Source organism: Trichoderma camerunense (genome assembly GCF_050948025.1).
Source record: "Trichoderma camerunense strain CBS 138272 chromosome Unknown V8C40scaffold_1, whole genome shotgun sequence".
In the NCBI taxonomy this organism is placed as follows: domain Eukaryota; kingdom Fungi; phylum Ascomycota; class Sordariomycetes; order Hypocreales; family Hypocreaceae; genus Trichoderma; species Trichoderma camerunense.
The window spans coordinates 532,122-544,370 of record NW_028145369.1 but is presented as its reverse complement, the minus strand read 5'-3'; the positions used below and the strand labels follow the sequence as shown (position 1 = coordinate 544,370).

Genomic DNA, 12,249 nt, shown 5'->3' with positions numbered 1-12,249 from the left:
TCATCAGTACCCAAAACGCTGGGGTAGCCGCAGCATCGTCCGATATGCAGCTTGTTGAGCAGGCGGAGGCACGAGGCTCAATGTACGTGCGGGAAGTAAATCACCCTGCCTGCGGTGGCGTTGCCGTCACTGTTGCTAGTGCAGACAGTTATTATTTAGCTGATGAATAACACCAGCTGCAGCTTTCGACATGCTCGCAGCATCTCACTGTACTCGTATACTGTAGGCAGACGGACATGAAGCCTAACATGGCGATATCAGCATGGGCTGTGTTGGTCCAAACGAGATGAACACATTAATATGGAGCACCCAGTAGAAGCATGTTAGCGTTTTGTACTGCTCCCGGCAACGTTACTCGCTGAAGCTCAACCAGTGGAGAACAAGAGCCCGACCGAAAACTGATGCGCAGCCTAAACACTCCAGGGCTGCATATCCAAGGGAGGGGAGAGGCTGAGGGAGCCGATATTGTGCTGAACTCGAAGCGACATGATGCTGCAGGTGAATGGAGCACTGGGAGGAGGTGAGAGCATCTCTGTGGCAAGAGGAGCGACACACCTACCACGGGCTACCAGGATGTGGCCACCTCAGGTGAGAGTCCCTGTTTCTCCTCCGTGTTGTGTTCTCGTGTTGTCTTTAGTGAATCCTGTCCTTTGTGTTTGCTTGCCTTGATGATGGGGGAGATGCATATAGAGTAATCGGGCCAGTTGTCGGTTTCATAACCGTGCAAGGTGCACTAGCACCGGGTTTCAGCCGAGCATCCCTTGGAATCAAAAGCCATTGCCAGCGGGATTTAGTCACCGCGCTCTGCTCATTGATAAGGACGCAACAAGATCAGCCGGGCATTGGTTGTGAGACAAGACATGGGCAACCAAGTAGGTAGAAGGCGCTTTACGCGCAGTAGTACGTTGTGTGATTTGCCTGACCTTTTTCAGCCGCCCCGTTCTTGGTGTGATTGGGCTCTTTTTTTCCTTTTTTCTTTTCCTTTTTCATTTTCCCTCTGCTCCTTTTCTCCCACTGTCGTTTTTCTTTTTTCACCCCCTGGGTCAGCAGGCTCCCTGCTTTATGGAGTTTAGCAGCATCCCAGATTCGTCCGCCGCCAGAGGTAGATTATGACCCTGGTGGGAATCCCGGTATGAGTGACTTGTTGAGAGGAGAAGCTGGGTTTGGTAGGTGTAAATCGGCGGCAGTCCGGACTCCGTACTTAGGTCGGTACCAAATCATTAGTCTCCGCAGCAACTATCGGCGTAGGATGCGGTTCCGCGGCGGGTTGAAAAGGCCCCTGCTGGAGGCCCTTTGTGTTTCGTTTGCTGTTTATGATTTTGCCTCTCTTTGTTTTCCCTTGATAAATGACAGAGGCTATGTTGGGTACTTTGGTGTAGAGGTGTTAGAGGGAAGAGTGTTGAAAGTCGATTTAAATGTGACAGGTTGGGAGATACACCAGCAATGTGTTCAATGATCTTAGTACCTGCTTAGTACCTAAGAGATCGCAAAAGATCGCTCTTTCCCTCCCTGCGTGCAACAGACTTATGGCAAGTGATAGCGCTATGGACGTCACTGTCGGAGCCGCTACCCACGGCGACGTGATCGGTACGGAACATTTGCGCTGGCCTGTGCGGCTGTGGTTCCCGCGCCTATGGTTTGTGCCTCAGGGTACCTGGTACTGACCGGCATTCCGCCATCATCCCTTGCACCCCTTGTATCCCTTGTACCCTGGATGTACCGACCGGACGTTAACCCTCCCCTCCTTCCCCCAGATTCTCGCTTGCGTCCAAGCGCTGCCATCCGATCCATCGACAAAATTTTCTCTTCGGTGTGATCTGATGCAGCTACTGACGCTGAGCTCCTGATCTGCAGGGCCTTTTCCCGCCTCCTCGCCCGCGGTGGTTTTTTTTTTTCTTTTTTCTCTCCGGCTTCCTTTTTATGATCCCCTCATCTCGCTCTCACATCACCAAGTAGTACAAGGTATCTACAAAGTACTCCAGCTCCTGTTCCTCCTGTTCCACAGGTATCTTTTTTGTCTCTTTGATATCCTTGTCTCCCTGCGTTTTCGTTTCCTTTTCTTGTTCTCCACTTGTATCAAAATGTCGTCGCCGGCTTGATATGATTCGTAGCCTTCAGCTTGCTGTCCAACTCGACCATTGGACTTTTGGTTCTCGCCTCGACGCCCGGCCCCAAGCCTCAAGCCATCCTTTACTTACCAACTTCCTCTTTGGTGACATTGTTTGTGCCGTGCTAAAAGCCTCAGCGTTCTCTAGTCTCGCAGGCTTTCGCTTTAGCCCTACCTAGGTTTAATCTGGAGCAGCGAATCGAGCACAAGTAAGCGAGCGAGCGTATTCGTGATGCCGCCTCGAAGCTCCGTTTGTGCCCTGCCCTGCCCGGGTCCGCCCTAGATTGCCTCTCGTCTACTTCGTGCCCGTGCAAGTCAAGTACTATTTCCGCCGCGGGCCTGTGTCATGACCGTGACCACGACCACAACCACGATCCCTCCCGGCTTCTGACGACGTTCAACTTCTCTCCTGATGGTGTGGTGGGCTGCCACTTCGATGGCCTGAGCCTTGACCTTGCTCTCAAACAGGCTTGGTCCTCCGTGCCCGCCACTACACTGGATCCTCGTGCTAGATCCCGAGCAAACCCGCTTTCTCAGTTGAGTGTTTTGCTCTGTGACCGACGTACATGGCCCGGTTGCAGGGATCCGTGGTTAAATGCTTCCGGTAGGCCATTGTCGTTATTATTAGCCCCCGTGCCACAAGTACTGGGAGGTACCGCAGGCTGCATACTTGGCGTGGGAGCGCTTTAGGTACTCATACACATGGATGCGATGCCACCCTTGTCCACCTTGGGTATACCATACCTGTGCGAGTATCATGTCCCAGACCGAAGCTCTTTTCATCCAACCTCGGCCCTGTCCTGTCCTGTCTCGTCCAGCTTCACATTTGCCCAGCGACTCAGGCTGGCCTTGGCATCCCATCTCCGTGATTGTGGCGCCTCTCGCGACGTAAATTGAACGGCTTTGCGCTGAGCTCAGGCCGCGTTTTGGGCCGCTGCCGCCGCTGGCATTTTCTCGTCTCGCCGGCTTCCTCTTCCCCTGCCACTTTTTGTTAGCCCTCCTCCTGTGGACAAGACCCCGCGTTCCCGTTGCGCCTCTTTTTCTCCCTCCCGACCTGTTCGTCAATTTTTTTCCCCTTGAATTTTTTTTGGCGGGGTTAACTGGCCTTTAAACGCGCCTGGCCACTACACACGCTCACCTGCGCATACATACAAGCCGTACGTAAAAGAGTACAGATACGCGCAAAAACAAAGACGACCTGCGGGAGCGAAACCGGGGGCAAAGGGAGCGAATTTTGGAGGCGCCTCTCACCTACCAAGTATACTTGCCTATCTAGTATTGTTACCACTTTTCCAGCCTGTGTCCTCCCCTTTCCCAGCACCCTGTCCGCATCACATCACCATAAACACACGGCGCATCGCATACCTTTGGTAGCTCGAGCAGTGGGTATTATACAAACTCTCTCTGCCTTTTTTCCCCCTCTGCCAGTCATGTTGATTTCGCGAGACTAATCGCCTGCAAGCCGCACCAGCTCCGCACCACTCAAAGGGCCAAAAAACCTGCATCCTGCAGCGTCCGATTCAGTAGCTGTTGCCGAGCTCACACAGCTGTGCGAATCACAGTCACGGCTGCAATTTGCGCGGCGAGAGGCGGCCCATAAACCCCCCGCCTCATCTCCCGTTCTGCTGGCTCAGACTCTTTCACCATTTCGCTCCCTCACCTTTCTTCACCTCGCCTCACCGTGATCGCGCTTTCTGCTCCGGGCCCCGCCCCCCGCCAATAATGGGATTTTGATCGTCCGCGCCGGTCCGCCGTCACATCGCCATGAACTCCGTCCACAGCCTGATAGACGCTCCAGCACCAGCCTCGGCCCAGGGCCCGGCCCAGCTTGGAGCCCAGGCAGGGCTTCATCTCCACGACCACGCTCAGGAGCAGTCTCAGCCGCATCACCAGCTGCACCGCCTAGCCTCACCCACCCCGATCCCGGTGTCGGCTTCGGCGCCGGCCCCGGGCCCCATCGGCCTCTCGCTGTCTCCCTCAGCGGCGACCGCGTCGGCGCCAACTCCCGTCCATACCCCGAGGCCAGACGATCTGCAGCAGAGACAGCTGCCGCCGCCCTCTACGCCGTCCATGGTGCATTATGCGTCCATCGCTTCGCCTCCTCTAAGACAGGATACTAGCTCGTCAATCTCAACTCAGGCCACCACGGCTACCCTGGCCTCTACAGAGACCAACAACACATCGTACAGTGCCGACACCTCCCCTAACCTGCACCAGTCCATTTTCTCCCTCAAGGATGGCTCCGACGTCTCTAACAGCCGTCGAACCAGCAGGAGACGTACCGGCCCCCTATCTCAACAGTCCAGAGAACGGGCCGCCCTGATCAGAAAGCTAGGAGCCTGCGTCGACTGCCGCCGCAGGAGAGTTGCCGTAAGTCGAGGCCCTCTCCCCCCTGCGCTCTACCCTGGCCAGCATCTCGCGGCTGACATCGATCCGCAGTGCCACCCAAGCCATCACAACATGACTTGGGAAGACGTGGTTAGCAAGTTTCACAGGTCGCACAGCCCGGCCGTTCAGGATATTGCTCCCTCGCTCGCCGCCGCTGGTCGGCCTCTCAGTCCCGCAACTCCCCTCAACGCTGTCCAGCCCATATTCACTCATGATCCCCAGGAGATGGAGATTGATGCTGGCAACACGACGCCTGGCAGTCACCATCAGCCCGGCCGTCCACCGCTGAGTGAAGCCCGCATTCGCACCCCGCTCCCGACTGGCCCCAGGCTGGAGAAGTCGCTGTCTTTGCCGGGGATTGAGAGCCTCAAAAACGACATTCAAAGCAACGCTGCACGGATGCTGTCTGCCACTACCCGCGGCCGGTACAACTCGGTGCAGGCCCTGTTATTGTTTTGGCAAGAAGATGATGACGGGCTGTTGGTCCAGAGTGCAGTCAGAGAGCTGGCTGACGTCTTTGACAAGTACTATCACTATACGTTTCAAATTCAGACTATCCCCTCCTCTTCAGAAAGCTGTAAAAGCTCATGGAGGTGGCTGTCGCGAAAACTCAACGACTTTGCTGAGGAGCGCGACCAGCGTGACGTTTTGAAAATCGTTTACTACATAGGCCATACTTATCTTGATGGGAACCGTGATATGGTCTTGGCAAGGTAAGGCTTCATCGCGAGGTAATACTGAGTATATGCATTCGGGCTAACTGGAGCGTCTTTTCTTCCCACCCTTTTAGCTCAAAGGATCCTAACAGAGCCTCGACAATCCGATGGAGTGGTATTCAACAAATTCTCGAGGAGGCTTGCTCAGATACTCTCATCATTATGGATGCCGCATATTATCCCCCGGCTAGGATCGTACGGCAACAAGGCGTACTCGAAATCATCGCGGCTTCTTTATCAGAAGATCACCTCATAGCCCTCGATCGGTGTGCTTTTACTCTAGCTCTCGCCGAACAGCTACGCACACGTGCAGCGCGCCAGACGCCACTCTCTGTGGTTGAACTGCACTCCATCCTCATGGCCCTTTATCCAAAAATGGCCCGGGACCGTACGCCCGAGCGAGAGATTATAACGAGCTTCCCCTCCCCGCTGCATACTATGATGTCCGGAAACTCGAGGCTACCTTCGATATTCCTCTCGCCTGTCCAGCAAAGTAGCCCGCTGCGAAGCAGCTTCTCCTACGAAAACAGCCCACAGCTACACCTAGCTATCAAGTTGAACGATGAGAACATTGATATCGACAGTTGGAACGAGTGGCTGCGCATGATGCCGGAAGGAATCAAGGACATTAAAATCGACGGTCCATTCCGGGCACAGTTTAGGTAGCCGAAAGGGGTGACTCATGCGCTGTCTGTGGCACGATTGAGTGTGGTGGCTCATCGTGGCTTCGTGCTGAGCTTAGTGTGGCAATCCCACCGCTACATGTCTCATTTGTAGGCTTTGTTTCTTTTTGTTTATTTTCAATCTTGGAGTTGCTCCAAACCAGGGTGGCTGGCGTACGGGGACTTTTCTCCCCCAACTATGCTCAAAAACAAGCGCGCGAATTCTCACACATACATACACCCTCTCTGATGAGTCAATGATTAAAAACCTGCGCATCATGACATTGTATAGCGAAGATTTGGGATTGGCAATAACTGATTTAAAAGAATGATGTGGAAACTGTACTCGTATGGTAGTTAAATGAAGAAAAAAAAAAAGTATCATGTAAATGGATGAAACAGAGAAGCAAACACGCCCAGTGGTGATCTACTGCGTCTACGTCATTGGTTGATACAATGTCCCGTGATTTGTGAGATGATCCTTGCGTGTACTCCGTAGCTGGAATCGATTTCTGGGGATATTGACATGGATACAAGCTGCTTTTCACTTTGGTCAACTGTCAATGCGTGTTTGTGTTGGACGGACGGGCCTGGTGGATCGCGTCGTTGCCCAGCAACCAGCAGCTTTGCAGCCATCCCCACAAATGCACAACAAAAATGCCCACCCAGGCCTCCACCACGCTTCCCTGCCGTCAACATTCACCGCCCAAGTCATGTCAACACTAAGTCATTTTTGAACCGCGTCTTTTTGTCCATACCGGTACCACTCCATCAGCATCACGTACTATCGCAGAGGAGCAAACAGCCTCACCAGGACACAATGCGCTCCCCACCCAAGCGCCTGACACGAGCCAGGGCTAAGGACCCTGAGCCGGCGACTTCGAAACAAACAAAGATTATCACAGCTTCCGCAAAGGCAAAGGCAAATGCATCCGTTTCATCGACTCTGACCGCGAACACGAAGAGCACGGCTGCTAAGAGGAAGGCGAGATCCGATGACGCGGATGAAGAAGAGCGCCAGGCGACGCAGATCAAGCGACCAAGAGGTCGCCCCCCTAAGAAGCCAGTTGAAAGCAATAAGGACGTCACCATCGCAGTCACATCGTCAACGACATCAAAGATCTCTGAACAAACGCAAGGAGCTCGGACTAAGCCAATCTTGAAAACGGGGGGTGCAGAAGCCTCAAAGGAGGTATCAACAGCTCCTTCAAAACCCGGACGTGGCAGGCCAAGAAAGGTGGAAGCGAAGCCTGAGGATGGTCAAAGCAAGCCAGAGCCAGTTAAAAAGGCACGAGGCCGGCCGCCAACAGTGATGAAGCCAACTTCCTCGACGGCAACGACAGTAGCCAACAAACCGCCAGTCAAGAAGGTGGTCAAGTTCCGAGAGCCAGATAAGGAGAACGTGGAGCCCGCCGCGGTACCAAGGGAGCCTGTCACTACTACTGGCATGCGCGGTCGTCCAGCGCGGCGAGGCGGCGCGGCTGCTGCTCGAAATACGCGACCAGCTGCAAAGACTTCAAAGCCTCAAGCTGGAGACAAGAAGCCTCTGAGCCCCAAGAAGATTACGCAGCTGACTCTTTTACCGGACGACTCTGAGGACGAACTGGCATTGGAGAAACCTAAGCCGTTAGCAAAGAGTCCGATCAAGCCTCCATCCAAGAAATCCGATCCTCTTCCCGCCGAGTTCGAGAACGTCGATACGACTGTTGCTGTCAATGCTGTCATGTTCGATATGCCAGAGATTAATTCCACGATTCTTGCATCACCGGCTAGGCGGCCTACTTCGCCGTCGCGAGACACAATCAAGTCTCCGGCCAAGAGAATGGCGATGCCCTTGCCTGGATCTACGTTGAAGTTGAGCAATGACTCGAGTTCTCAGACACCTTTCAAGCCATCGACGCTTCTGCAGTCAGCTGCCAAGCGACCACAATCTCCCACCAAACCCTTCATCTTCTCGGCCCAGAAGGAGCAACCAGGTCAATCGACAGCCAAGCCTTCCATGCTTCAATCGCCAGCGAAGCGAGCGATGCCAGGCCTCAAATCTCGATTGGACGCCCAGCCAGAACTCCCGACACTGGATGAGTCTCCTCTTAAAACCCCAAGTCGTCCACCCAAATCTTCAAGGTTCGTGGTGGAAGAGGAGTTGTACGAGGAAGATGAAGTGGAGAGCAGCCCTTTTACAGGCCCCATCGAGATTCCTCAGTTTTCCTTGCGTCAGTCCCCCGAATTGCCTTCCGAGCTTGACTTTGCTCTTACAGAGGAGGGAGCTGAAGTGGAAGCCGAGGTGGAAGCTGAGTTGGTAGCAGAACTGGAAGCCGAATTGGATGCAGAGACAGGGGAAGCGACAGAGGTGGAGGAGGAGGTGGAGGAAGAACCAGAAGCGGAAGCGGAAGATTATGACGAGGAAGAGCCACAGCCCGCCACGGAAACGGTGGAAACCCTGTCAGCTGACGAGGAAGAAGATGATGCAGTCGAGGATAGCATCATTGTCGCGACGGGCGAAGATCAAGCCGAGGACGAAGAGGCACCGGCCGAGGACGATGATGCTGAGTCAGAAGACACCATGGTTCTCGATGACCTTGAAGAAGAGGTAGAGGAGCCCGTCAAGCCTTCGCCAAAAGCAGAGCCCCAGACAGCAAATCACTTCTATCAGCTTCGGCAGAAAGACTTGGATCCCTGTAACGATCTGAGTTCAGCCTCTGATTCCGAGGACGATACACTGCCCTTTGAACCGATCACGGCCGCTCCATCGGTCAGCGGAGAGAGAACGCCGAGGACCCGAGCCAGCCGCAGCTCGCTGAGGCAATCTCGTAGGTCCAATGTAGGATTTACACCTCTGTCCAACCAGCTCGGCTCTTGGTCGGCTGCAAGTCCTGTCAAGAACGCTCGCTCGTCTGCGGAAGAGGCGCAGCCCGAATACGATGAGGATGAGAGCCTTGAGCGCGAGGTCGACTCATCAAACCAGGACAGTCCTATGAAGAACTCGTTTTCTGGCGGCGAGATGATGTCGATGCAACCCGAAGTCGCCACGCTGCCAGAGATGGATACTGCTGTGGAAAGTGTTGAGCAGATCTCGGAGAGGATCACAGAGGAGGATATGGCTCTGGCCCAAGAAACGAATGAAATGTCTCTGACAGACCCCAAGGAAGGTGATGATGCCCGCAGTTCTCGCCACTCTTTCGATGACAGCTTGTCGGACGCCAGCCAGGAATATGGAGATGAAAACCAAGTGCCTGTCGAGAGTCCCGCGCCTAGTTCGGAGCCTCAGGCAGCGCCACCGGTAACTCCCGTCACTCGTCCAAGAACGCGGTCATTCAACACAACCACCAAGATTCCGCTTAAGCCAGCCGACAATTCAACACCAAGCCCGTTGAAAAAGAAGAGCTTCAGCGCCTCGCGAGCCGCTCCAAAGCGTCCACCTCAGCCCAAACGGGGTGTCCCTGTGTTATCTTATGCGGAAAAGCCGCGAAGGAGAAGCTCGCGAAATTTCAGCACCATCGCCGAGGAGCCTGAACAGAGCGCTAACGCCGAAGAACCCTCGACGCCAACAGCAAAGATGGACATGTGGGCCAGCATTGGAACGCCTGGACGGACTCCTCGCAAGGACCTCAACCCCAACCTGCTTCGTGGGGCCATTGTGTTTGTAGACGTGCACACAACCGAGGGCGCGGACGCCAGCGGCATCTTTGTGGAGTTGCTCACGCAGATGGGTGCCCGGTGTCCCCAAAAGTGGAACTGGAATCCCAGCAACTCAAGCAACGGCGAGTCGACCAGGGTGGGCATCACTCACGTCGTCTTCAAGGACGGCAGCAAGCGGACCCTGGAGAAGGTCAGAGAGGCAAAGGGGGTGGTCTCGTGCGTGGGCGTAAGCTGGGTTCTGGACTGCGAACGTGACAATCAGTGGCTGGACGAATCGCCGTACAACATCGATACCAGCAGCGTTCCCCGCGGTGGTGCCCGTCGCCGGAAGAGCATGGAGCCAAAGTCCATTTCCAACCAGAATGGCAGCGCGGTTGACGGCTCGTCTAAGGGAAGACGTGAGTCGGCACCGGCAGCATCGCCCAAGACACCCAATCGTAGACAGAGCAGCATCTGGATTCACACACCGTCGGATGGGGATGAGGAGGAGCAGAAGGAGGAGGAGGACATTGAGTGGTCCAATCTCATTCTAACCCCCGTGCCCAAGACGCCGGCTCCGGAGACGATTATGAATTATGCTATGGAGACGCCGTCCAATCTTGACGAGGACGAGGACAACGACGAGAATGATTCGTCATTGACGAGAGAAGAGCTGCTGATGCGGACATGCCCTCCCAGGGCGCAAAAGTTTGTCGAGCTCGGCGGAGGCATCCTGTCCAAGACACAGGATGACCATGTGCTTCAGCGATTAATGGCTGCTCGGCGAAAGAGCCTGCAGTTTGCACCCAAGGTGGGCAGCCCCTTGGCCAAAATGTGGCAATGAGGTGGTGGTAGCCCATACCTTGTAATTCAAAAGGTTTATTTTACCTGATATCTTTTTTCTTCTTCTTTTCTCTTGTTTTGACCCAGGGCCCGGGGAAGGATACACATAAAAGCTCGCATTGGCTAGTCGCTCACTTGGAAATGAAAAAAAGGGAGTCTTTATGATACAAATAAAGCATGGGATAAGGGAGTACATGGGATAATAGGACATGAGGCGTTTTCGGGATAACGAGATGGATGGCATGAGGCATTGTTTATATGAGGCCAGATATAGAATCAGTCACGATATTGACGTAATGGACATTGAAGTAAAATGAGTTTGTGCTTGCTACTTGATAATGACATGTTTTTTTTTTTTTTTGGCTGTAATACGCTGCTGGTGATGGATAATACTAGGTATTGAATATTGTGTCCAGATCACCTGGTGGAGAGTAGTAGTCTGTTCAAAGAGTATTTGTGTGTGCGTGTTTTTGATTGGTGATTCAGTCGGGGTTCGCTGGTGAATACTGGGTGTATAATTCTTTGTAACGCTGTCGGGAGATCGAGTTGTCGAATATAGAGTCGACAAAGAGTAGATGTGTTGTTCGCTGTTTCGTTTCCCAGTAGTAGTATAACCATCATTCCCATGCAGCAACAGCCATACACCAGATTCTCCAAGCGTAGTCTTTGTTATCCATTTCTCCCGCTAATTCTTTTCATCTCCCCTCTCTTTGCCCCTCCATCTCAACCCCTCGCCACAGCCCTCATAACAGCAACAGCATCCCCCTCATGCGCCTTAAGCAATTCCGTAGCCTTACTCTTAGTCACATCCAACTGGTCCACGAGGAGCGCGACATCAGCAGCATCGACCTTGACGACGTTCTTCTTTGCGGTCGCAGAGGCTCCCGGAGCAGTGTTGAGGGCGCGCATGGCCTTTGAGACGGCCTCCTGGTCGAGGTTCGTCGGGGCGGAGGCGGAGGAGGAAGACTCGGTGGGGGTGTCGAGGGCGGCGAGGGCGGAGGCGGCTTTGCGGTCTTCGGCGGATTGAGGGGGGGGAAGGGGGTCGGAGGCGTCTTCTGGGTTGGACATTTTGAAGGTGGTGAAGATGTGATATTTGGGGGGATAGTGGTGATGGTTTGTGGTTTGGTGTTGAAGGTGTTGGAAGCTAAGGTAGCTGTGGTGGGTTGGAGGTGCTTTAGTAGTTGTTTTGGGGTACCCTGATGGAGGGGCAGGAAAGATGCGTGAGTTGCACGTACCCTGGACAGGATATTGGAAATGGGCGTTTTTTTACTTTATACTATATGTGATAGGCTGTATTGATGCTATTGGCTACAAATTGTTTTGAGCAGATTATTCAAGACAAATTGATGGATTTACAAGCATTCATTAGGTACAAAGCTTGCCACTTTCCTTCCTCAGCGCAGCAATGTGTAGTAAGTGGTATATCGCCATTTATGGCTTCAATAAGCCACACTTGCAGCAAGTACCAAGCAGGTAGTCTATTACTCAACCAAGATTCTCTCCTTGAATAATAAGTTGCATAGTACTTGTTACTTATGTTTCAAGGCTTACAGCTCTTCATATATACATGTTGAGAAACCACGTTGTTTATATCAAGGCTAAAGCAGTTTTGTGAAGCAAATGCGTCATCGCCTCTGATTCGCCAATGCAAGGATCGCCGTCGCTAGAAACAAAAGAAGCGCCGGGAGAAAAAAAATCAAATCGGTACGTACCCGGACGCTTTTCGGGATTGGCTTGGCTGCACGGGCTTTAAAGGCCAATGCGACTGTGTTACCAAATAAGTGGCCCTTGACTCATATTCAGTTCGATTATCGGACTCCGAACTCTTTTGCGGCAGCAAGGCAAAACAACACCAGCATAGTCATTGTCATTGTCGCCGGTATATTTCCTGCTTCGTCTCGTACTGGGGATATCG

The 12,249-nt window shown here is 53.4% G+C and overlaps 4 protein-coding genes across 4 annotated transcripts; 3 read left to right on the top strand and 1 right to left on the bottom strand.

The window, feature by feature from the left end:
• The first annotated feature begins 1,011 nt into the window (after positions 1-1,011).
• Positions 1,012-1,524, top strand: V8C40DRAFT_229130 (uncharacterized protein). The gene has a single exon (XM_083212417.1). It carries the CDS (start codon positions 1,133-1,135, stop codon positions 1,454-1,456), a length of 324 nt encoding a protein of 107 aa, XP_083078749.1. The 5' UTR covers positions 1,012-1,132; the 3' UTR covers positions 1,457-1,524.
• Positions 1,525-4,063: 2,539 nt separating this feature from the next.
• On the top strand, positions 4,064-6,266 carry V8C40DRAFT_229122 (uncharacterized protein; the record flags this gene model as incomplete). The annotated part of the gene is made up of 3 exons (XM_083212416.1): positions 4,064-4,477; positions 4,547-5,208; positions 5,286-6,266. Coding segments are annotated over exons 1-3 (1,550 nt in total), but the record flags the coding sequence as incomplete, so codon positions are not given.
• A 303-nt stretch (positions 6,267-6,569) lies between these two features.
• On the top strand, positions 6,570-10,648 carry V8C40DRAFT_229118 (BRCT domain-containing protein). The gene has a single exon (XM_083212415.1). It carries the CDS (start codon positions 6,694-6,696, stop codon positions 10,333-10,335), a length of 3,642 nt encoding a protein of 1,213 aa, XP_083078747.1. The 5' UTR covers positions 6,570-6,693; the 3' UTR covers positions 10,336-10,648.
• A 409-nt stretch (positions 10,649-11,057) lies between these two features.
• Positions 11,058-11,402, bottom strand: V8C40DRAFT_260110 (uncharacterized protein; the record flags this gene model as incomplete). Its single annotated transcript, XM_083219100.1, has 1 exon — positions 11,058-11,402. The coding sequence occupies one exon, from the start codon at positions 11,400-11,402 to the stop codon at positions 11,058-11,060; it is 345 nt and encodes a 114-aa protein (XP_083078746.1).
• Positions 11,403-12,249: the final 847 nt, after the last annotated feature.